The sequence below is a fragment of the Callithrix jacchus genome, chromosome 14 (assembly GCF_049354715.1).
Source record: "Callithrix jacchus isolate 240 chromosome 14, calJac240_pri, whole genome shotgun sequence".
NCBI classification, from domain to species: Eukaryota; Metazoa; Chordata; class Mammalia; order Primates; family Cebidae; genus Callithrix; species Callithrix jacchus.
This window is the reverse complement of record NC_133515.1, coordinates 15,898,233-15,923,380: the sequence shown is the minus strand read 5'-3', so window position 1 is coordinate 15,923,380 and position 25,148 is coordinate 15,898,233. Positions and strand designations below refer to the sequence as shown.

The 25,148-nt window shown below is 41.0% G+C and overlaps 1 protein-coding gene across 5 annotated transcripts in view; it reads right to left on the bottom strand.

Moving 5' to 3' along the window:
* NCK2 (NCK adaptor protein 2) overlaps positions 1-25,148 on the bottom strand; it is a 149,804-nt gene that overhangs the window by 38,942 nt on the left and 85,714 nt on the right. For 4 of the 5 annotated variants that reach the window (XM_078348873.1, XM_002757467.7, XM_008980220.5 and 1 more), the window contains one exon: positions 2,754-2,995. In XM_078348873.1, the coding sequence (XP_078204999.1) occupies positions 2,754-2,979 (226 nt within the window). In that variant the 5' untranslated portion in view covers positions 2,980-2,995. The remainder of the gene's footprint in view (positions 1-2,753; positions 2,996-25,148) is intronic. The other variant, XM_008980219.5, reaches the window with a different exon arrangement.

Here is a 25,148-nt window from a genome sequence, read left to right as displayed (position 1 = left end):
ATAAAAAATACAGAATAGCTGGGTGTGGTGGTGCATGCCTATAGTCCCAGATACTGGGGAGGCTGAAGTGGGAGGATACCCTGAGGTCAAGACTGTAGTAAGCAGTGATTATGCCACAGCACTCCAGCCTGGGCAACAGAGCGAGGCCCTGTCTCAAACAACAACAACAATAAAAACCATGGTCAGTATACATGTGGTGTACGTTCAGTGCTGTTTTCACTCCTAATACACAGCAGGGATAATTTCTGATGGCTGTACAATTGGCCTAAAGTCATACTGTCATTCTGATGGTATACCTATTTAATTATAATCACCAACAATAATAGGAAGCCATGAATACTTTGGCTCCTATCTTTTTAGCAAAAAACCAAAAAACAAAAAACTAATGGGAGTGGGGAGCTATGGAAAGCATTCTTACTTTCCTTCTTGGCGAAGCCACATCTATAAACTTTGCACAGAAGTTACTGCATGATGGTGAGACCTGGTCAGGGGGTGCCTCCTCTTCTATTAGACGCAGCTCAATGGGACAAGGGAAAACTCATGCTGAGATAACAAAGTCCCTTTGTCCAACAAAAACCTCCAGGTAAGCAGGATAGAGAGATCAAAACAAAAAATATATACTAACCATGGGGATATTTCTCCCTCATGACAGGGATACTAATCCCCAAGGGCCTTTTGGCTATGAAGATCAACTGCTAAAATCAATACAAGGGTTCAGAACATCACTTTATCTGTATTTTTACAGTAACTAATGCTTAACAGAAATATTTCCCAAGAACTGCCTGCCCGGATTGAAACCAAGCCTATGGGAGAGCTGAGACTACAGAAGAGGATCTGATCTACTCAGCACAGGCCTAGAGGGCAAAGAGCCAAAGGAAGGAAGGAAGTTAAAGAAATGTAAAAATCTGATTCTATTTAAGGAAGAGCTTTCTAACAATCTGTTTTCTCCAAAAATGGGATTGGCCTACCCAAGTCGTCGCTGTGCTCCAGCAGGGCTGGATGGCAATCTGTCAGGGACAGGCGCAGGCTCAGCGCCGGCTCCAGGATGGGCGGCTGGCTCAGTTGGAGCCTGGGAATATACCCATTGGCTGAACCGATCACAACTCATGAAAAAACTAAGCATGCCGGGTGGAAGATGTGGTCTGTAGTTTGAATTTGTGGCTTTGTCTTTTCTCCTTCTAAAAAACTGAAGAAGAAAAATGACAAGGTTTTTAAACTTCCAGGTCACCTGGAGCACTCGCCTGGCCTTGTTCCACTTCCTACCAGTCTCTGAGCATTTTGTGCTTTACTAGAATCTTGTGAATACAAAACAATAAAAAGGCAGTGGAGGCAAAAAAAAAAAAAAAAAAAAAGACACAAGTCAAGAATGTAACAATGTTTAGCATCATGTAAAAGAAGGTACTTTGGTGAAAGGTGGAAATTGGAAAAATAAAGCTCAGGGCAATCTTTGAGTACTTCTCTATTCATGCTACTCTATTTTGGTAACCAGTTAATTAAGAGTTATAAGCATAAAACTGTTTCTTTCAGGTGGCATGCTTACGTGGGAGAAAAAGATGAAAGGGAGGCAGCTGAGTAGAGAAGGACCATTACTGCTAATGAAAAATGAAATTTTCTCCATAGGCTGAAAATCTATGATGACCTGATATAATTCACACGAAGGCCTGTGTCTCACCTGTCTCTCCAAATCATGATAATAACCTAATCCATGCACAAAAATACTACCTAAAACTTGAAGGCTTTAAATGATTTTGCAGAGGGAGTTGAGACTTTTCAAGATTGCATAAAAGGAAAGATGAAGTTTGCAACACCCACCACATTTGATGTACAATTTTACTTTCAGTTTTCCCATGTATTCCTCATTCTCTACCCCCAAAAAGGAAGGAAATCCTCTTGCTAGAAAATTTTTCGAAACCCTAAGTAAATGTAACACAGGTGATAATAGTAAGTCATTGCAATAGCAAGCCCTTAAGTGATAACCCGCAGTCTTGGGTACAGACATTATCATCCTCATAAGAAGGTAGCAATGTTTCAATGTCACCTCAGACGAGTCATTCTTCAGAAAAGTCCTCACAATTATTTTCTTAAGTAATCTGAAGCAGTAACTACTGTAAGTCAGTCCTGTATGCATGCACATGAGAAAGCAAGATTGGATACTGTTAACTTTGTGTAACTCCCGGGGGCATTGTCCATGTCCTGACACCTGGGGGGAAAAAAGGCACATGGAGAGAGGGCCAGACAACACTATGGCTGAACTGGGCCCCTATCCCAGAGCAGCCTCTCATGTCACACAGGTGTCCTCTTAGCTAACAGCACTGGGGACCATGGTGTGATGCAGCATCAATTTCAGAGAGGGAAAAAGTGCTTTGGCTCTAGGCATATAGGCCAAATGGACAAGATTTTATAGGAGAGAAAGAACTTCATGGCATGATACTAGCAGAGCTGGGTAGACTTAGAGGTGAGAATTCCAAATCAGGATCCTCTAAAGTTTTGATACAAGGAGATACTTCTGCAGAAGTCCCAAGCACATAGAAGTGTCTCCATACACAAGACCTCAAACTCCAGAATCTCCAGGAAATGACAAACATCTTATTTCTCCATCTTCATCTCTTCTTAGATTTTTAAAAAAAGACAACTAGGAAGATGTTAACATTTAAAACACTTTTTTTTTCTTGAAAAAGCAAACAAATTAGAAAGATGGACTGTGTCCCTTGAAATGCACAAGGCTTCCACTCTCCAGTGGGTGGAACACTCACCTAGTGTGTCCTTCAGGTTCTTCACGAGGGAGCCCTTCTTCAGGCTGTTCTTCCGCTCCACGTAGTTGGACGGCACATAGCCTGTCCGGTTGGCCGCGTTCCTCACCCGCCACCATGTCTTGGAGTCATCCAGCAACCACAGGCGCTCATTCTTCTTGATGTCCAGCTCCTGGTCCTGCTGGGCGGTGTAGTCCCACTTGGCTATCACAATAACTTCTTCTGTCATCTTTCATGGAGTCCTTCTGCCAGCAAAACATTTGGAGATGCTCATTAGAGAACTACCTGGACACTTCATCCTTTGCACCAACTTGAAAAATTAGGCACTGACAGTTTTTATTACAACTCTGCACCGGTTTCCTCCTGGGTCTTGAAATGCTCAACCTTAAAATGTCCTTCTTTCGTATTTGGTTTAGAAACAGCAATCTTAGGAAACAAATCCTATCTCACTGTTCGTTGTACATGAGGAAATCTCTAACAAAATCAAACTTGCAAAAAATTCTAAATAACGATATCATAATTAAAGGAGATCATTTGATTAAGTAACACTCCTGATAACTGATAGGTTTACATTCATTTTCTCAGGATATGCTGTGTCTTATGAACATATTTAATAAATGTAACATAATCAAACTACTCCTATAAATTAAAATTAACATTGTACTAATGCAAGGTGGTATCCTGGACTGGATCATGAAATAGAAAAAGGAAATTAGTGGAAATACTAGTGAAATAAAAATAAAGTCTAATAGAAATAATAATAAATAATTGTCAATCTCTGGGTTTAGACAACACACCAGTAAGATGATACTACATTCACGTGAGATGTTAACATTACGAGATACCGGGTAAAGGGGTATATGGGAATGTTCTGTATTATATTGGCAACTTTTTTTTATAAATATAAAATTATTCCTAAAAACTTTCATTCACACAAAAACCTGTACGGGAACATCTGTAGCAGCTTTATTCATAATTGTTCAAACTTGGAAGCAACCAAAATGTCCTTTTAGTAGGTGAATGGATACATAAACTGTGGTACATCCAGACAATAAAATATTCAGTGCCAAAAAGAAAGACGCTATCAAGCCATGAGAAGACATGGAAGAACCTTAAATGCATATTACTAGGTGAAAGAAGCCAATCTGAAAAGGCTACACACAGTGTGATTCTGACAGTTTATCCTCACCCAAGCTTCAGCCAAAAGCTCCTTTGAATCATCTTCTAATTAGGCCTTGACTTTTGTACTTCTGTGACCATTTTTGCATTGCCCAATTTTTGCAAGACTCTCCTGCTAAGTTGCTCTAGCTGGAATCCTCCACCCTGGACATCTGATCAGGTTCCTCATCCTCTACCATCCCCCAGGTGACATCTGATCACCCTGTCCTGCCTTCAGAAGAATCTTGTTAGGTTAGTTTAGCCAGAATCCACCCCTGATGTTTCCTCTTAGTAATTTTCCATCCACTAACTCCCTTATTTTGCTCCTTGTCTATAAATGCCCTTTCTTCCTTGTTGTGTTAACATTAGGAGTCAAACCCAATCTCTTTCTTGACTGCAAAACCCTACTATAGTAGTCCCTCTGAATAAAGTCTAACTGTTCTTCAACAAATGTCATGAATAATTTGTTTCTTTAAAATGGTGTGACATTCTGGAAAAGGCAAGATAGTAAGAAAATGAGTGCTTGCCTGGGGCAAGAGGGAAGGGAGGAATGTACAGGTGAAGCACAGGATTTTTAGGGCAGTGAAACTACTCTGTTCAATACTATAATGGCAGACACCTGTCACTAAACATTTGTTAAAATCTACAAAATGTGCAACATCAGAAGTGAATATAACATTTTTCCAAAATGAAAAGTTTATCAGAACAGCAATAAATAAAGGTGTATATTATATATCTAGTAAAGTTAATTTGGAAGTAAGAAATAGCAAAAATACAGCTGAATAAAATAATCAACTACTTCAGCAACTCTGTACTTCTTAGGTAGAAGATGAACCAGTATTCTTTCAGCAGAAAAATTCAATATTCAGTCCTTAAACTAACTAGACGTTTCTCCAAACTAGGGGGAAATTAATGATGAAAAGACCCTGGACTAAAATGCCCTTTCCTCCTGACAGAAGTTCTATTTTAGAGGGATGACTTTAGGATTATAGGGGATCTATGCACATTGACTCCATGAAAGCATAAATACCATTTTTAAATAACATGATGTTTTCTACTAGATGCTAAAATTTTTTAAATAAATAATGCATGTTTTTTTCATGAATTAACTTCCAAATTTGAAGATAACAAACCTTTTGGGAAGGAGGAAAGCCTCTGCATAATGTATACAATATCCAAAGGATAAAGTTTACATAAAGCTCCTATCAGAACTGGAGACTATTTTGTTATCCACGTTCAGAAAATCTCAAGTCCATACCATGTGGAACTCCCTAATCCATCCTTTATGTCAGATTAGAGTTTTGAAAGTCATAAAGGTAGATTTTCTTTTTTTAAGTAACAACAAGAAGAGCAATAGCAGTTAACAGGAATGGAGCTCAGAGAATACTGCATCTGAATACCAGGTTGCTTTCTTAATTACACAATTTCCACAAGGTTTTAACAAGAACAGCTTGTCACTTAAGAACAGTCAAGATCTGGCCAATCAAAGCTGTTTATTAATATTTCCTACTGAATGAATGGCAGTTAAGGAAGAAGCTGGCTGGGCCTGATCTATTCCCATCCACACAGAACATCATACTGAAGCTTTGAAAAGTCCACTGCCTGAGCCCTACTGCAAGCCAATTATATCAGGATCTTTATGAGAGAGGCCTGGGCATCCAAGGAGTTTTTCATCTGGCAATATAATTCTGCTGAATCTTAGGTGAGAAAAGCCAAGCGAGAACCGAGCCACAAAACAATGCCCCACAGAGCTTCCCCGGGGCCACCACTCTGAGCTCTGTGGAACTGCAATGGGCACCTCCCACATGTCAAGGCGTTTAATCTTGGAAACATCCACATTTCAGGGAGGTGTCATTTTTTAGACGACTGAGGGTCACAGAGACTGGGTGCCTTGTTTAATGACAGTCAGGATTTGAGCCCAGGCCTGTGGACCCCCACCCAGTCTGTTCTGATGTGCTCATTCCTAGGGGTGGGGGCGGCTGGGGACCTGACACTAGTCTGCATTTTGAGAGGCTTATTCCAACTCAAAACTCTAAGTTTCTAGGACATGTGAGAATTAAAAGTTCCCATACACCTAGGAAATGACTGGTTGGCCATAGCAGTGGGTTTAATCTTATCTTAATGGCTCAAGGACCGCCCCCATCAATTTTAAAAAACAAAACAAAACAAAACCTGCTTCTGCTTACTTACTGCACTGAAGTCCACCAATCAACAACTGCCTCATATCTGAGGGCCAGCCAATAAACAACCACTTCACTCCAGTGAAATCCACCAGTCAACAACCATGCCACACCAGGTGGCTAGCCAACAGGCAACTGCCTCACTGCAGTGACACTGCTTCAGAGGGACAGCCAATCCATGACAGCCCAAATGGGGTAATCACCCTCTGAAGTTAAAGGTTAACTAATCCCTGAACGCTTCTGCTTCTGAAACCCCAGGAGCACTGGAAGCCACACTTCCCAAGACCCTTAGAAAGCTCAGCTCTGCACTGGGACTGACTTAGCAGCCCTGCCTCCTCAATGCAAGAAGCACCCATACAATTTCTTATTCTGAAGCTGAGTTGTGGCCACACACTGATAGAATAATGGCTCCCTCATTTGCACAGCCGGCGTGGGCTGTTGCCCTCACACACCCCAAAACCAGTGGGAAGGAAGAGTACCCCATCACCCTGTATCCTCACAGGCTTCAGTCTTTTCTTTCTTTGCCAATACGGGTTGAAAGGGGGGCTGGAAGCCCACCTGAAGGGTCTTGCATGTTGGCCAAGTGCTGAGGTTGCATCCCTGAGGCCTTGGGAAGCTGTTTCTTAAAAGCCCAACAGGACCATGTGGTATTTTCAGTTAAGTAATTTGCTATGGTGCAGGTTGGATTTGAACAGGAAGAAGACTGCAGATGAACCATTACTGCACAATAAAATTAGACATACAAACTGACAAATTTCCAATATGGAAAAGCCTCAGCAGAAGAAAGTCTGAAAAAAAAAAATGTATTCTAACTGACTGACTACTGAAATTTTAAGTCAGAGATGGTAATCTGATTTAGCCCAGGCAAGAATCATAAAGGTCTGATTCAAAGAACAACGTATGTTTTTCTCTCTAGCTTAGCAGTTCAAGGAAACCTAATTTTTGCCTTCATTGCTAGAGCTAGTTAAGTTTATCACTCAGGTCTAGCCCAAAGAGACAAGGGCTACAAATTTGGTATTAAATAGCCAGATCACATCTTGTATGTCATGTGACCTCTCTAGAACACAGCTTAGCAGGACCCCGAGGTTATGCTGGAAAAACAGCTTTCAGAACCTCATGAGCTTAGGCTGCTTTTTTCAAGTCTTAGGTGGGAACGGATTTAAAAACAAATAGGATTGTATAAAAACTTTCTCGGCTCAAAAGTTTTCACTAACCCCTAAAATACGAGCAATCCTACTCTAGGACCCTATTTTCTTTCTAAAGACAATCCTATTAACTGTATCTTGCTGGGTTACTTACTCCTGATACTAGCCATTGTCCCTACAACATTAAAAAATGGTCACAGATATTTCCAGAGAGGTCACGGGGATCAAGCTGAATTACGTGGTCCTAAAGGCAAATATTACAGAAGAAAGAAGAGGTTAGGGTCTGGGATCCAAGCTTAGCTGGACCATTTGTACGTCCTCCTTGGACTTCAGTTTCTTCTGTAAAATGGGACACCACCAGTTGCCTCAAAAGATACTTCTGATACTCAGGAGAAACATGAGTACAAAGTGCTTTAGAGGGCAAGGTTTGGCATTATATAGATGTAGGCCCACTACCTTAGCCCAGCTGCCTCTTCAATAGCCCCGAGTAATACCTCACTGAGGAGCTTGTAAACAAAGTCCTGAGGCTCGATGTGCCAGCAGCATTAAGAGAGACTTGGGAATGGCACCTTCAGTATAATGAATACCCTCTGAATACTTATTACATATATGTGAGGTGGGGCCATGTTCTGCCTATCCCTGCTTCATTTAACTAGGATTTACTGAGTTTTCTGGGCACCAGGGTTCCCTGCAGAGCAAGATAGGCCCAGTGTTTGCTCTCCTATCATTCAAGCCCGTGCACAAACAGTACCTCCCTCTACAGAGATACACTAGTACCCGAAGTGTCACTATCCTAGTCCTCTTGTCTGACTTCCTGAAGAGCATTTAGCATAAGAGACGACCTTGTCACTTACTTTGTCTAGGAAGCCCCACTGTGTTGACAATGGCTGTTTAGGCTTCAGCCATCTGGTTTAATGGGAAGGTAAAGGAGAAGGCAGACAGATGATTCTAGGTTAATACCCACCTGCCTCATTCACCTTTCCACCGACTAACCAATTTATCCACCACAGAGAAGACCAGAGTCTCCTCTCCCTCCTTTCCTTCCTTCCTTCTTTCTGATGGCATCTCACCCTGTCACCCAGGCTGAAGTGCAGTGGCGCAATCATAGCTCACCGCAGGCTCCAACTCCTGGGCTCCAGTGATCTGTCTGCCTTAGCCTCCCAAGTAGCTAGCACTACAGGTGTGCACCACCGTGCACTGTTACTTTTTTATTTTTTGTAGATATGGGGTTTCACTATGTTGCCTAGGCTGGTCTCAAGCTTCTGGCCTCAAGAGGTCCTCCTGCCTTGGACTCCCAAAGCACTGGATTACGAGTGTGAGACACTGTACCCGGCCCTGATTTCTTAAACTTAATTCAAAATATATGCACAGACAAACAAGTCTAACACATTACTTTCAGGATATTAACTTGAAATTTCAAACATACATATGTGCACATGTGTACAGACATACCAAAATATATTTGTCTATATGGAACTAATTGGTTTAGAGTTCAGTTAGTAGAAAAAAATTGAGTCTATATGAAAAAAATTGTCATCCCTACTTGATTTTCAACACACACAGTCTGAATTATTCAAATAATACAATCTACTTTACTGTGGGTCTTTAAGACTCTTCTTTGTAATATCTCATGCCTTCAGGGGAAAAATGCAACTGATCAATTTATGGAGAGTCATTCAAATAAAGCCTTTTAGTAGATATCATTTGGGAAGGGGCTTGTTTCAATATTTTACTGGGGGTGGTTGGAGGAAGACAGCAGGTTGAAATGGAGAAGTTTACTGGATCCAAAGCACAAGTCCACAAACTCGGTTTCTCTTGCCCCCTCTCTACTGCAAAGCATGGGAGGCAGGATGTGTATACTGCTATTCTCAGGAGCAAAGGAGTATCTTCTCTGTGGCTGCTCCCACTGAGCACAGCTGAGCAGCCATAGAGAATATGCTCTTACAGGGCAGTGGCTTCCAGTCAATAATGCCTTTGCTCAGTATGTTATTTTAGAGAGAGTCCTTTAATGATTTGTATTCTGTTTTTATTGGGTAATGGTCAAAATCTGCTGCCTGTAAACTCTCCAACCATTGAAATTGTAGTTTCCTCTTGGACCCTGGTAGGACCACTTTTGTGAATGATCCTCTTCAGCTGCAGAAAGCCAGGCTTTGAAAGGCCAGCTTCATATCAACCATCTGGGTGACTTTGGGGGAAGGTGCTTAACCACTCTGCCCCCTAATTCTGTGTTTGCAGATGGGTCGGAGCTTCGGTGAGGATTAAATGAGCCAGTCTATAGGAAATACCTAATACCCAGTCTGTGCTGGGCAAGTGTTAGCCATCATTCCTTTACTCATGTCCATGTAATGCCCAGTCATCATGAGGCTCAATGGCTTGAAGGTAAGGTTCACAGGGACTCAGAAACATATGTGCATCAGATTATGTCACTGAAAAAGAGAAAACTTAAACAGAAAGATGTGCCAACACTCAAAAGGTAGTAAAACTGGAATGGCATAATTCTATGAGGCTTTACAAAGAGACCCCAATGAGTCTTGGGTACATCCTAACTCCCTTTTTAAATATTCCTAGCGTGGCTAATGCTAACAGCTTGTATCTAGCTACCCTAGAAAAGCTTTGATTCATCCACCACATCTAACAGAATACATTTACAGACAAAGAGGTGTGGTCAAGTTATTATAAAATGTAAATTTAAACTATTTGATGTTCATTTTAGAGAACCAGTCAATGAAAAAAATATACTTAAGTACCTGGGATAAGTGATTATCCAGCGAATTCTCCTCCCTCTTTGCTACCTGCTCCTTCCCTGACATACCCTGAGTGTCCCCGCAGGCCCCTCTCCCACCCTGGGAACCCCTCCCAAGGTTTAAGCTTATCCACTTCCCATTGGCTGGCTGGCTCTTGTTCCAGGTCTCTGTTTCTAGGGGGACTGGTTCCACTGCACACCTGCATTTCCACCTGTCTGCTGGACACAGGCCAGGACCCTAGAGCGGCACTGACGACTTTTAAACAGTAATTATGGTAAGTATTATTCAGCAAAAGTTCAAGCACACAACATCCCACATCATTCCTTTTCTATAAAATTATGATAAAATACCTTTAACAAAGTTAAACATTTAAACCATTTTCTTTCTTTTTTTTCCACCAACCCCTGCAGATTAACCATTTTTGAGTGTACAGTTCGGTGGCTTTAACTATATTCACCCTGTTGTGCAAACATCAACATCATCCATCTGCAGGACTATTTCTTTTTTTTTTTTTTGAGACGGAATTTCACTTTTGTTACCCAGGCTGAAGTACAATGGCGCGATCTCGGCTCACCGCAACCTCCGCCTCCTGGGTTCAGGCAACTCTCCTGCCTCAGCCTCCTGAGTAGCTGGGATTACAGGCACGCGCCACCATGCCCAGCTAATTTTTTGTATCTTTAGTAGAGACGGGGTTTCACCATTTTGACCAGGATGGTCTTGCTCTCTTGACCTCGTGAGGACTATTTTCATCTTGAAAAACTGGAACAGGTACCCACTGAATGCTAACTCTCAACTTCCCCCTTCCCCCAGTCCCTGGCAACCACCATTCGACTTTCGGTTCCTGCGGATTTGATGACTCCAGGTGCCTCATTTAAGTGGAATCACTTGTCTATTTGTGACTGGCTAGTTGCACTTAGCATGATGCCTTCCAGGTTCATCATTTGGTAGCATGTGTCAGAATTCCCTTCCTTTTTTAAGGCTGAATAATATTCCCAAGTGTGCCTGGACCACATTTTGTTGATCTGTTCATCCATCAATGAACATTTGTGTTGCTTTCACCTTTGGACGGTGGTCAATAATGCTATGAACATGAGTGTGCAAATATCACTTCAAGTCCCTGTTGTTTCCAGTCCACTGGGTATATACCTAGAAGTGAAACTGCTGGGTCATATGGTAATTCTAGTTTTACTTTTTTGATGGATTGCCCTAATGCCTTCCACGGAGGCTGCATCTAGAATTTCACCAGCAGTACACAAGGGTTCTAATTTCTCTACATCCCTGTCAATGCTTGTTATTTTCTTTTGTTTGACAGCAGCCACCCTATTGGGTGTAAAGTATACATTAATTTCTTAACTGAACAGTATTTTTACTGCATCCTCAATAGAATTTATTAGCACATAGCAATTCTCGATAAAAGAAAAATATACGGATCGTAATGATCATCTGTAGTTTTCTGCTACACCCTCCTATTTTTTTTTCAGTGAATACCTACCATCAATTTATCTTGCTGCCAGTATCAGGCTACCCCTCAAAATTAAACTTCTACAGAAGAAAAATGCCTTAAAATGTGAGTTTATCAACCAGTTTCCAGGACTTCATCATTGAGTAACTCATTTACTCTGTGAAATGCCAGGACACACTAGCATTCTGCAGACTAGACTGTAAGTCAACACAGCTCATTAGTGTCTGGGAAATTTTACAGGAAAAAAAAAAAAAAAAAGAATTGGTGGCACTGTCGCTTCAACTAGAATCTGGGAAATGCTATTTTACACATAATTTACCACTCCAGCCACAAGAGTACACGTTTTTGTAACCTTCCTTGGCTTTCTCACTGGTGTCTTAGATACTAATCACACTAGGAGGAAGGCTCTGACTGTCAAGTGATTCTCTGGTGCCAGCGTTTTGGAAAAACACAACCAATTTAATAAGCCAATTTTCTTACACGATGCTAACTGTAAACAAATGAAACTCTATATAACTGTACTGGAATCAACACTGCCTTCTGCCAACCCAGAAGACAGCATGGGGATGGGGTGAAGAGGAAATACCAGCAACGGGGAAAATACCCATGTACAAAAATGGACATGGATGGCTTTGGTGAAACCTGACCTCTTATGAAACACAAAAGTGAGGTCTTTTCAGGTAGTACTCCCTGCTCCCAAAGTAGAAAAATAACAGTCATCATTTTTTAGGGGTTTAGGCCTTCCTATTTTTTGTTTCACAGCTATAAAGGTACTTGTAATTTTTATAACTTAAACATGTATTTCAAAAACTTACCGGTTGGGCACGGTGGCTTATGTCTGTAAACCCAGTACTTTGGGAGGCCGAGATGGACAGATCACCTGAGGTCAGGAGTTTGAGACCAGCCTGGACAACATGGTGAAACCTCATCTCTATTAATAATACAAAAAATTAGCCGGGCATGGTGATGCACGCTTGTAATCCTAGCTACTCAGGAGGCTGAGGCAGGAGAATCACTTCAGCTCCAGAGGTGGAGGTTGCAGTGAACAAAGATCACGCCACTGCACTCCGGCCTGGGTGACAGAGTGAGATTCTATCTTTAAAAAAAAAAAAAAAAAAAATATATATATATATATATATATATAAAGTCATGAGTTTCCTCGATTCTTACAAATGAATTCAGCTACATTAATCAATACCTGACCTTTTTCCTTGCCACCTTATTACTCACGATTCCCCGCCTGGTTTTGAAACATGCAAGGTTGAATTAAGTAGCACAGTGACTTTGAAAAACAGATTCCACCCTATCCAGGTCTCATAATGTTCAAATATGATTAGACTGCTAAAATCATTTTAGTTCTACAGATTTATATGGTCTGTGTCTACATTCCCAAATATTGTATCTATGCTTTATATTTTCCTATTTAAGTGGGAGAGATTATAGAAAGCCCCTCTGTATCCAGCTCTGGGGACAACAACCTGAACCTACCTATCAGCAGAGACCCTGTGTAGAAGAGGGGATATGGGTTACGCTGGGTTTAATTACTATGGACACTTCTACAAATGAGTTTGGAACAATAAATGCTAATATGTACTCCAAATGTATAATTCTGTTAAAGAAACCATCCCTATCGTTTAATAAAAGAGAATGAGGAAATGAAAGTTTCTAGCATCTGTGCTTGACATTTTGAAAAAAAAAAAAAAATCACCTCCCTCTCCAAGATAGAGTCTTGCTCTATCACCCAGGCTGGAGTGCAGTGGTGAGATCTTGGCTTACTGCAACCTCCACCTCCTGGGTTCAAGCAATTCTCCTGCCTCAGCCTCCCGAGTAGCTGGGATTACAAGCACGAGCCACGAAGCCTGGCTGTTTTTTGTTTTGTTTTGTTTTGTTTTGTTTTTATTTTTACTAGAGACGAGAGTTTAACCACATTGGCCAGGCTGGTCTTGAACTCCTGACCTTGTGATCCACCCACCTCAGCCTCCCAAAGTGCTGGGATTATAGGCATGAGCCACCACTTCCAGCCCAAAAATATTTTTTTAGAACTACAATAGGTTTCTCTATTATTAACATATTATATTAGTTTGATGTACATGTTAAAATTAATGAACCCCTACATTAACTAAAGTTCACAGTTTATTCAGATGTCCTTAGTTTTCCCTTAGTGTCCTTTTCCTGTGCCAAGATCCCACCCAGGATCCCACACTGTGTTTAGTCATCACGTCTGCTTAGGTGCCTGTTGGCTGTGGCAGTTCTCAGACTTCCCTTGTTAAAGAGCACTGGTCAGGTATTTTACAGAATGTCCTCCCATAAGGATTTGTCTGATGTCATGAGAAAAACATCAGATAAATCCTAACTGGGGGACATTCTGCAAAATACCTGACCAGTGCTCTGGTCTTGAGTTTTGGGAGGAAGACCACAAAGGCAACATGCTATTCTCATCTCACCACATCAGAGGTCAGCATGGCTGAGGCAGTGTTTGTCAGGATTCTCCACTCTGAAGTTACACTTGCCTCCTTCCATACTGCGCTCTTTGGAAGGAAGGAAGTCTCCAGGAACAACCCACACTTAAGAGTGGGGAGTTACCTCTTCTACCTCCTCGAGGCAATGCATCTACATGAATTATCTGGAAACCTTTTGCACAGGAGATTTCTCTTCCCCAACTAATTAACTTATTCCATCATTTATATCACTGTGATCTTATGGTTATTTTATACTCTGGGCTACAATCCAATATTGCTTTTTCTGACATGGTTCCAACTTTGGCTATGGGAGTGCTTTCAGCTAGCCATCGCGGTAACGTATCACCATCATCGTGAGTCTGTGCTTGCTTGTTTCTCTGAGAACTTTCGGACACCATAAGATGCTTTGGGCTTTTCTTGCATATTTTCTACCCTAGTTCCAGAATCAGTATATCTGCCTTGATGGTAACCAACAGTACCTGCAGTCCACTTTTTACACAAGAATCCTTTACAAAATAAAGAGGGGATGGCTAGGTTTTTCTTCTTACGGTGACCACAGTATAGAAATGCAGGCTAAGCATCCCTCATTCAAAACTCCCAAATCCAAAACTTGAGCACTACAAGTGAAAAATTCCACATCCAACGTCAGGTGATAGGTCACACATATTATTAAAAAAATTACATGAAATTACTTAGGGCTATGTTTATAAGGTATATATGAAACATAAATAAATTTGGCATCTAGACTTGAGTCCCATTCCCAAGATATCTCATGTATGTATATGCAGATATTCCAAAACCCGAAAAAATTCTGAATTCTAAAACACTTTGATCCGAAGCATTTAGGATAAGGTATACTCAACCAGAACTTAGGTTTCTCCTGTGTGGACTCTAGTCCACTCCTGGGCCAGATGCTGTTGAAGAAAATAATAAAACTGTGCTGTGAAGCCTGATGTATTTCATCTCCACTAGACTGTCCCTCCTGCTAAGCAACGCCAAGCAACAAGAACCCCTACTGGTTGCCTCACATACTTCTCACAGTGCACACTCCCCTGAAAACTCATCCCTCCAAAGCCACAGCCGCCCTCTCCTGCCACGGGCTCAGTCTCATCCACACCTCTGCACCCACTGCCCCCAACCCACTCAGGCCTCCCAGAGCCCATCTGCAGTCTCTGCTGTGAGTGCTTCATGCTACGCCATGTGTAATTACTTGTACCCTTGACTTTGGGGCAACAAAACATAGTGACACAAGTCAAGAGTCAAGAGCACTTAGAAGGATCTCAGTGACTTTAATTCAAGAGCCAGTCCAAAAGGACCAAGGTGAAATTTAAACAACTCTGGTAGCAGCAGGGCAGACAACACAGTCATAAAACACATGTAGAATAAGGTTCAAATTTTTATTTTTTTAAAATGTATGTATTTTCATTCAGTTTTGAGGTATACAGGAATAAATGTGATGAAGTTTCTTCACTGTTTAGGATTTCTATTCTTTTTATGAGTAAAAAAAAAACCATATAAGCCGGGCGCAGTGGCTCATGCCTGTAATCCCAGCACTTTGGGAGGATGAGGCAAATGGATTACCAGAGATCAGGAGTTCAAGACCAGCCTGACCAACATGGCAAAACCCTGTCTCTACTAGAATACAAAAATTAGCCAGGCATGGTGGTGCATCCTGTAATCCTAGCTGCTTGGGAGGCTGAGGCAGGAGAATCACTTGAACCCGGGTGGTGGAGGCTGCAGTGAGCTGAGGTCATGCTATTGCACTCCAGCCTGGGCAACAATAGCGAAACTCCATCTCAAAAAAAACCAAATAAACAAAAAAGCCCACAACAAAAACAAAACCACCACACAAATATTACTACTACTTTCTCTGGTTAAATCCAACTCTCACCTACTCCACACCAGCCTCAGGGCAGCCAGTACCATTTTACATTTCTAACCTGTGGCCTCAAGTGGACTCTTGGTGACTCCTGGCAACTTACTCCATTTTCTAAGTGGCCCCCCTTCCCCTCTATGAAGGGTCTATTAATATCTTTCTTGTCCATACTCTAGTATCTCCTTCCCTCTCTGTAGCCTCAGTTGATGAATGACCTTATATGATATTGTATAAAATATATTTGGTCATCTTCCCATTTCCTAGCATATCCTCAAATGAAAGTGTCTTTTTACATGCAAATGAGGTGACTGGTGGCTGGCAGCCCCTAGGAAGCTTCAGGATGGGGTTGGTCTGGAAAAAGACCAAGGCAGGATTAAAGGGTTGGGACTTTCAGCCCCACCATCCACCCTCCTGGAAGTGGAGAGGGGTTGACGTCAAGTTGATCGTCCATGGCCAAGGCTTTAACCAATCATGCCTATGCAATGAAGCTTCCATAAAACCTAAAAGGACAGAGTTCAGATGGGCATCCAGACTTCGGAACTTTGGGAGGTTCCTGGAGAAGGCAGAGAAGCTCCATGCCCCTTCCCCATACCTCTGCCATCTATATCCTTAAAAATATCCTTTATAGTGACAACCAAAATGAGTGACTGAGGTATACATCTCCATCACAGAAGTTTATTAAGCCAGCTTTAGGGCTTTTCTGGGAAAAAACATGAGCCACAGAGCCCATCTGTTTTTCCAAAGAGGTTTTCAGATTTAGTATTTAGACATTTCCTTAAAAGTGGGGGAAGATACGTTGGCGGTTAAAGCGAAAAGGTTACATGCCTGTGAAACTTTGGTTAGTGCCCAGTAAATCTACATTTTACATCAGATAAAGTGAACATCTGAAGAGAAAAAAGGAAGAGACAATTACACAGTCATCTCTAGGTAGGTGGAAGAAATGAGTCTGGACTTGTTCTGCACTTAGGAAGATAAGCTTGTAATCCACATTATCAGTGTGGAGACTTAGGAGGTAGACCTCAATTACTGACCTAAAGTTACAACTGGTTTGTCCTTGTTTATGGGAAGCCAGCAAAGAATTTACTTAAGAATGATCTGTGGGGGCAGCCTTTCAGACACCTGTGGCCTTTTACCTTTCCGTGGGACCTGGCAGATGCATAAGGCTGGTAACAGCTGTTCACTAGGAAGAGGGGGATGCAAGACTCAGCCTCCAGGCTTAAGCCATCCTTTTGCATAAGTAGTTTAGCAGGGGGGATCCTGAGATTTTTTATTTTCCTTACAATAAGGAAAGAGGCAAACGTGTTTCCCTGAGTTCTGTGAGCTGCTCTAGTAAATTAATTGAACCTGCAGAGGGCAACATGGGAACCCCAGTTTATAGCCAGAGCACAAGTAAAAATCTGAGACTTGCAAATGGCATCTTAAGTAGGGGTGGAGCGGCAGTCTTAAGGACTTAGTCCTCAAACTATGGGACTGATGCTATCTCCAGGTAGACAGTGTCAGAAATGAATTAAATTAGCAGACCTGCTGCAGAAGCAACTGCTTACTTGCTGTTGGGAAGCGATCCCCAGACATTTGCTGAAAGAAGTGCGTTTTGAGAGTAGAGTAGGAGAAACTGAGTTTTTTCCACTTGCCCTCCTTATTTCATTAAGAGAAATTCAGGCCACCAGAAGAAAACATCTCCACCTGTCCCACACTCCACCAGCTCACAAGGGAGTGAGCTGTCTTGGTGCCTCTCCAAGGCCTGCCTTCCTAATTATAGGAGCAGCTTCCTTCCAGAGGTGGGATTCAGCCCACACCTGAATCCCACCTCTGGAAGGAAGCTGCTCCTATAATTATTCCCTGGAGCTACTGTGTCTTTCTGGATCATCTCGTTTAGCATAAGACATACTACGTTCTCCATGCTGTGATCACAGTCCCTTGTCCCTACCCCCACCTTCTCTCCTTTATAACAGGTGACTCTCTATCAGAAAGCTGTCTCCTCTTGTCATCTCTACTTCCTTCCCCACCTGCTCTTTGCCCCTCCACTAACTGGCTTTTGTCCCTACCATACTGTCAAAGGCAAAAGTCCTCCTGTTACCTGCATGTCCACTATAGCAGAGACTGCTGACCAGCCCTTCTGTGAGACACACCATCCACCGGCTGCCTCAAGATCCCACAGCCCTGCTGCTTGTTCCTCGCTGACCCTTCCTTCTTAGTCTCCTGGCTGGCTTCATTTGTGCTTCTGACCTAAGGATGCAGGGGTAGCCAGGCTCTCTGGGGGCCTCCCCTCCATCCACCCTCTTGGCTTTGAGTATCTTCCATGTGTTGCTGCCAAATGTTGGTCTCCACCCTGCTCTATCCCCTAATGGCAGACTTTTGCACCCAGCTACCTGCTGAACACCTCCATCTAGATGTCTAATGTGCACTTCAAATCTCACATGTCTAAAACTAAGCTCGTCATTCTTCCCACAAAAAACAAAAGGAAACCAATCAAATAAACAAACCACCTCCTGTGCCTCCCACAGTCTGCCCTTCGGGGTAAGTGAGTATTAGACAACCATTAAGTGGGTTGACTCAGGCCCCAATCTGAGATTTATCCCTCAGGCTCGTCTCTCACTCCACATTCTTTCCAGCAGCAAACCCCACAGGCTTGCCTTCAAAATATGCCTCGATCCACCCGCCTCTCTCCCATGCACTCCACTCCAGACCAACAGCCTCTCTCCAGCCTACCAGTCTCTCTATTCCACCCTCCCCACACACCAGGCCAGTTCCCTAACAGCAGCTTTGGAGACCTTTAAAAGCTGAAGGTGATTTGTGTCAGTTCTCTGTTCAAACCCTACTGTGGCTTCCCACCACAACAGAACGAAATCCAAAGCTGTACCAAAGCCTAAAAGACCTTGACCCTGGGCTGTTTCTCCAAACTCAGATTCTCTCCTTGGGGTTTTTGTATCGGAATGCTCTTCCCCAGCTCTCTGCAGGACCCTTTGTTACCTTCCTTTGTTCAAGTCTGTTCAAAGGTCCCCTCCCTTGCTCTCCCTCCCTCTCTCATATTCCTTCTCTGATTCCATCCAACTCTCTGCCAAGCCAAACCTGCCCCACCTCATCTAAAATAGCTGCTGCACCACTTGCCATTCCTTTGTTCTGTTTTCTCTTTTTCCAAGGCCATTACAAGTACTTGATACACATTTTAATTTATGTATCGTTTATTTTCTCTGACTGCATTTAACTCCTCGAAAACAAGGACTTTGTCCCCTTGTAAACCAAGACTTAGAAGGGTGCCTACTATGCATATATATTCAGCAAACATTTGAAAGACAGAGTGGATGAAAGGCCTACGGACTGCCTCCATCAGATGTTGACACGCAGATAATAAGATGCCTACAAACTACTCCATCCTACATGGAGGCCCTATGTTGCAGGTGGATTCAAATTTAAGGTGCTTCATTTAAAACAATCCCACCTCTTGATATATTCATTGTTATTCAACATAATAAGGAGTCTTTTATTCATATGATGGGAGCCATAAAATAATTCTATTAAAAAATTTAAATTTTATATTATTCAGCTACTTTGTTAAAAGGGTGAAAGTACAGAGATTATACATGAATATTCATGAAATACAGATCGATAATAAAGAGTGAATCTTCCAGTAAGTTTTAGCAAATGATTACTGCAGCCACAGATAATGAAAGATAAAGTTTGGGAAAGCTCATTAAATGACTGAGAAGGCAATTGTGAAGCCTAACTTAGTTACCTGGCCAAAAAAAAAAGAGATTTAAATATTTTTAATAAAATTCCACAATTAAAAAATTTGCATTTATCTTTCTCAACTCCAAAATTTAATTTTAAAATATGCTGCTGAACACTGAAACACAAAATGCATATAGCTCTTTCGGCACAGCTGTGAGAACACAAGATTCTCTTGTTATATGAAAATGCTAAAGTTTATAAATAGTGGTATCTATTGTTGGTACCAAAAAAAGAGTGTTCTAGTTAAACAGAAAGTCTGGCTTAACAGTGAATTCTCATGTAGGAACTACTGATTTTCACAGATCAAAACAGGGTTAAATATACTTCTGAAGAAACTTGCAAACAGCACATATAATCTTACAGGACTAGTGCTGAATATATAAGAACTCCTAAAATTCAACAACAAAAAGACCAATAACTCAATTAGGCAGCAGACAAAAGACACAGTCATTACTAGGACAGGCAGCACAAATAGTGAATAAACAAAAACAACTCAAGTTCATTTATAATCTGAGACTACGATAAGATCCCATTGTATAATAGATGCGTAACAGTGAAAAAGGCTGATAATATAAGTGTTATGAAGGTTGAAAATTAATGGGAATACCCAGACTCTGCTGGAGAAAGTAAAAGAGAATCACTACTTTGGAAACAATGTAGACCTATCTTGTACAGCAGAATACTGACATACATACAAGGCAGCAACTCCACTCCTACTTACATGTAGTACAGAAACTCCTGCACTGTGCACCAGGGATAAGCATAATGCTCAGGGCAGTACTGCTTATGACACTTAAAGAAGAGAAAATAAACCTGAGGGAAGATAAATAGGTGGTATAGTCACATGATTCACTACCATACCAACAAAGTGAAAACAAAGAAATGACAGCTCCCCACAATCACACCGATGACTTGGAGAAACAATATGAAACTAGGGAGGGGCTGGGGGAGTCGACTGACTGACTGCATACTACATAGATCCATTTTCATAAATCCCTAAAACAGACAAAATCAAATGATGTAGTTTAGGCTTATATATGTATGTGGTCAAACTAACGTTAAAAATCAAAGAGCTGGATGTTATTAAGATGGCCTATTAGAGACATACCCAGCAATCACCTCCTCCATGAAGAACTAAAACAATAGATAACCACACAGCAAGTAAAATGTCTAAGGGAGAACACTGGAATTCAGCAAAGAAGTAACAAGACCCTCTGAGGGACAGAAGCTCAGGATACCAGCACAGAGGGAAGAAAAGCAGCCAGCCAGGACTGACTCAGAGCCACAGGGGGCTCCCTGTTACAGGAAGAACTAAGCTAAAGGTGTATAGCAGTCTACATTCACACTACAGATGCCTACGATCTTAGTCACAGCCATCACAGGCCTTTAGCCCCGTAGAGGAAGGAGCCCGGCATCTTTGCAGTTGTGTTATTCGAGAGAGGCAAATTCATGCTGGGTAGTCCCCATTTTGAGTCCCAGGCTGCTACAGCACAGCACCATTTGGAGACTGGATTCACCACTACAGTGCATCTTGCCAGGGGGCCCCGGCTTCTCCACATCCCTGTGGTCCTGTCAACATCTCACCATATCCACCCAAAGACCTGCAATGTTATGATACCGGCTGGACCCAGAAGTGCAGCTATAATCCCAGCACCTGAACCCAAGCAGCATCCTGAACTCTGTGGAACAGGTGATCCAGCACGAGAGGAAGGCTTCCCTTAGGACAGAGAGAGCCAATGTGCAATCTCCCCAGAGCCTGAAAGCTACTTGCATGGGGTCTGCTGCTGCCTCCACCAACAACCTTGCTCCCTCCAGCAGTAAGCTGCCACATACACAGCCCAGAGGCCTGAAAGCAACTCACCTACTGTCCTTATTTTTGGCAAAACAATGCCACAGCCTCCAAAACCAACGCAGCTTGACCACTGAGGCACCTGCAGACACCACTGACAGTGATTACAGTCCAAGAAGTCATACGAAGACTACACTTTTATGCTCACCCAGAATCAAACAGAAAGCATCCTACCCAAATGATACTATAGGATACATCTACAAAAAACTCTATTCTCTATAAAAGATACTTCATGAAATTGAAAAAAAAAAACAAAATTGTTTCTCTAACAGTGCAGATACCAATGTACAGATACAAGAAACAGGAAAAAGCAAGGAAACAATAAAACCTTCAAAGAAACACAACAATTCTTTAATAACAGAACAAAGAAAATGAAGCCTATAAAATGCCTAACAAAGAATCTAAAATAATGATCCTAAGGAAACTTCATGAGATACACGAGAACACGGAAAGTTCAATGAAATCAGAAAAACAATTCACGACAATTCATGGAAAAATTCAACAAAGATATTTATCATAAAAAGTGTGGAACTAAAGAATTAAATGAATTATATAAAAAATGAATTGAAAGCCTCAAAAAGAGACTAGATCAAGCAGAAAAAAGAATTTCTGAACACAGAGATAGGTCTTTTGAAATATCCTAGTCAAACCAAAATTCAGAAAAAGGAATAAAAAAGACTGAAGAAAGCCTACATGACATATGGGACACCATTAAGCAAACATATATTCATATTTTGGGATTTCTAAATGGAGAAGAGATGGGGAAAAGCATAGAAACCCTATTTAATAAAGTAATAGCAGAAAACTTCCCTTCTTGAGAGAAAGAATCCAGATCCAGGAAACTTTAAATAGATTCAACCTAAAAAAGTCCTCTCCAAGGCACACGGCAGTTAAACTGTCAAAACTAAGACAGCGAGAAGTCTGAAAACAGCAGGAGAAAAACATCAAGTAAGGTAAAACAGAATCCTCATCAAATTAACAGCAGATTTCTCAGCAGAAACCTTATAGACCAGGAGAGATCAGTATTGATATATTCAAAATGCTGACAAAAAAATATAGCCAGCCAAGAATACTATACCCAGTAGAGCTATCCTTCAAAAATGAAGAATAAAAGCCTTTCCCAGACAAGCAAAAACTGAAGGAATTCACCACCAGCATTCAGAAGCAAAAGAATGATATCTGCCATCATGGAAACCCACAAAAGTATAAAATTTACTGGTAGTGCAAAAACATAAATGAGGAAGAGAAAGGAATCAAATATTACCACTGAATAAAAGCAGCAAACCACAAAGAAAAACAATGAAAGGAAGAACAAAACAAAAGATATACAAAGCAACTAGAAAACAGTTAACATAGTTACAAGAGTATGCCTTCATTTCCCAATAACAACCTTGAATGTAGGGCCAGGTATAGCAGCTCATGCCTGTAATTCCAGTATTCTGGGAGGCCAAGGTGGGAGGACTGCTTAAGGCCAGGAGTTTAAGACCAGCCTGGGCAATACAATGAGACCCTATCTCTGCAAAAATAAAAATAACAATTAGCCAGACATGGTGGCACGCACCTATAGGCCCAGCTACTCAGGAGGCTGAAGCAGGGGGATCACTTGAACCCAGGAGTTCAAGGGTACAGGGAGCTATGATCATGCCACTGCACTCCAGCTTCAGTAAGAGTGTGAGACCTTGTCTCTAAAATAAAAATAAAAATAGAAATTTTATAAAACCTTGAATGTAAATGAATTAAATTCTCCAATTAAAAGATGTAGACTGGATGGATTAAAAAACACCAACCAACTGTATGCTGCCTACAAAAAAAAAATTACCTATAAAGACACCTGGAGGCTGAAAGGGAAAGAATGAAAAAAAATCTTCTACAGAAATGAAAACCAAAAGTAAACAAGAGTTACTATGCTTATACCAGACAAAATATAATTTAAATAAAATAGATTTTAAGTCAAAAAACATAAAGAGGCAAAGAAAGTCATTATGTAATGATAAAGGAGTGAATTCTAAAAGACATAACAATTATAAATATATATGGACGCAACAACAGGGCACTCACATATATAAAGCAAATATTAGCGCTAAAGAGAGAGAGAGACCCCAATACAATAACAGTTGGGGGCTTCAACACCTCACTACAAACACTGGACAGATCATCTAGGCAGAAACTCAACAAAAAGCATCAGACTTAAACTGCACTATGTATCAGACTCACCTAACAGATATTTACAGAACATTTCATCTAATAGCAGCAGAATAAACAACCTTTCATTAGCACATAGAACATTCTCTAGGATATACAGTATGTTTGGTCATAAACCAAGTCATAAGAAAATTATATGAATCAAAGTCAGGTATTATCTCAGAATACAATGGAATAAAACTAAAAATCAATAACAACAGTAGCTTTGGAAATTGTATAAATATATGCAAATTAAACAACCTGCTCTTGAATGACCAATGGGTCAATGAAGAAATTAAGAAGGAAATAAAAAATCTTGAAACAACATAAAAATGGAAACACAATATACCAAAAACTATGGGATTCATCAAAAGCAGTGCTAAGAGGGAAGTTTATAGCAATAAATGCCCGCATCAAAAAAGTAAAACAAAAAGACACTAGAAAAGTGAGAACAAACCAAACCCAAAATCAGTAGGAAGAAATAATAAAGACCAAACAACTGAACAAAATAGAGGCCAAAAAATGCAAAAGATCAATGATATAAAAAGTTGTTTCTTTAAAAATATGAAAATCAAAAAATCATTATCTCGACTTTGAAAAAGAGAAAAGCCAAATAAATAATATCAGAAATGAAAAAGAAGACATTTACAAATGTTACTACAGAAATACAAAAGATCCTTAGAGACTAATTTGAACAATGATACATCAATAACTTAGAAGACCCAAGGAAAGTGAGTAAATTCCTGGACATGCAGAACTGGCTTACACTGAACCAGAAAGAAATAGAAAACCTGGCCTGGTGCAGTGGTTCATGCCTGGAATCCCAGCACTTTAGGAGGCCGAGGTGGGTGGATCACCTGAGGTCAGGAGTCGAGATTATTCTGGCCAACATCTCTGTAGCTACTAAAAATTAAAAAAAAAAAAAAAAAAAAGCTAGGTATGGTGGTGCATGCCTGTAATCCCAGCTACTTAAGAGACTGAGGAAGGAGAATCGCTTGCACCCAGGAGGTGGAGGATGCAGTGAGCTGAGATCACGTCACTGCACTGCAACCTGGGTAATAAGAGCAAGATTCCATCACAACAATCAATCAATCAATCAATGAAAAGAAAAAAGAAAAGAAAACCTGAACAGACTAATAATGAGTAACAAGACTAAATCTGTAAGATAAAAAAAAGTCTCCCAACAAAGAAGAGACCAGGACTGGATGGCCTTAGTGCTGAATTTTTCCAAACTTATAATAAAAAACTAACACCAATTCTTTTCAAACTATACCAAAAACAACAACAACAAAACAACTAAGAGAAGGGGATTCTTCCTAACTCATTCTAAGAGGCTAGCATTATCTTGACATTTGAAACAGACAAGAACACGACAACAGCAACAAAAACTACAGGCCAATATGCCTGATGCACATAGATGCAAAAATCCTCAACAAAATACTGGCAAACCAAATCCAATAGCATATCAAAAAGCTAGTACATCATGGTCAAGTGGAACACATTCCAGAAACACAAGGATGGTTCAACAAGTGCAAATCAATAAATGTGATACAATCACATCAACAAAATGAAGAATAATTATTGAGATACTATCATCTTGATGATGTAGAAAATC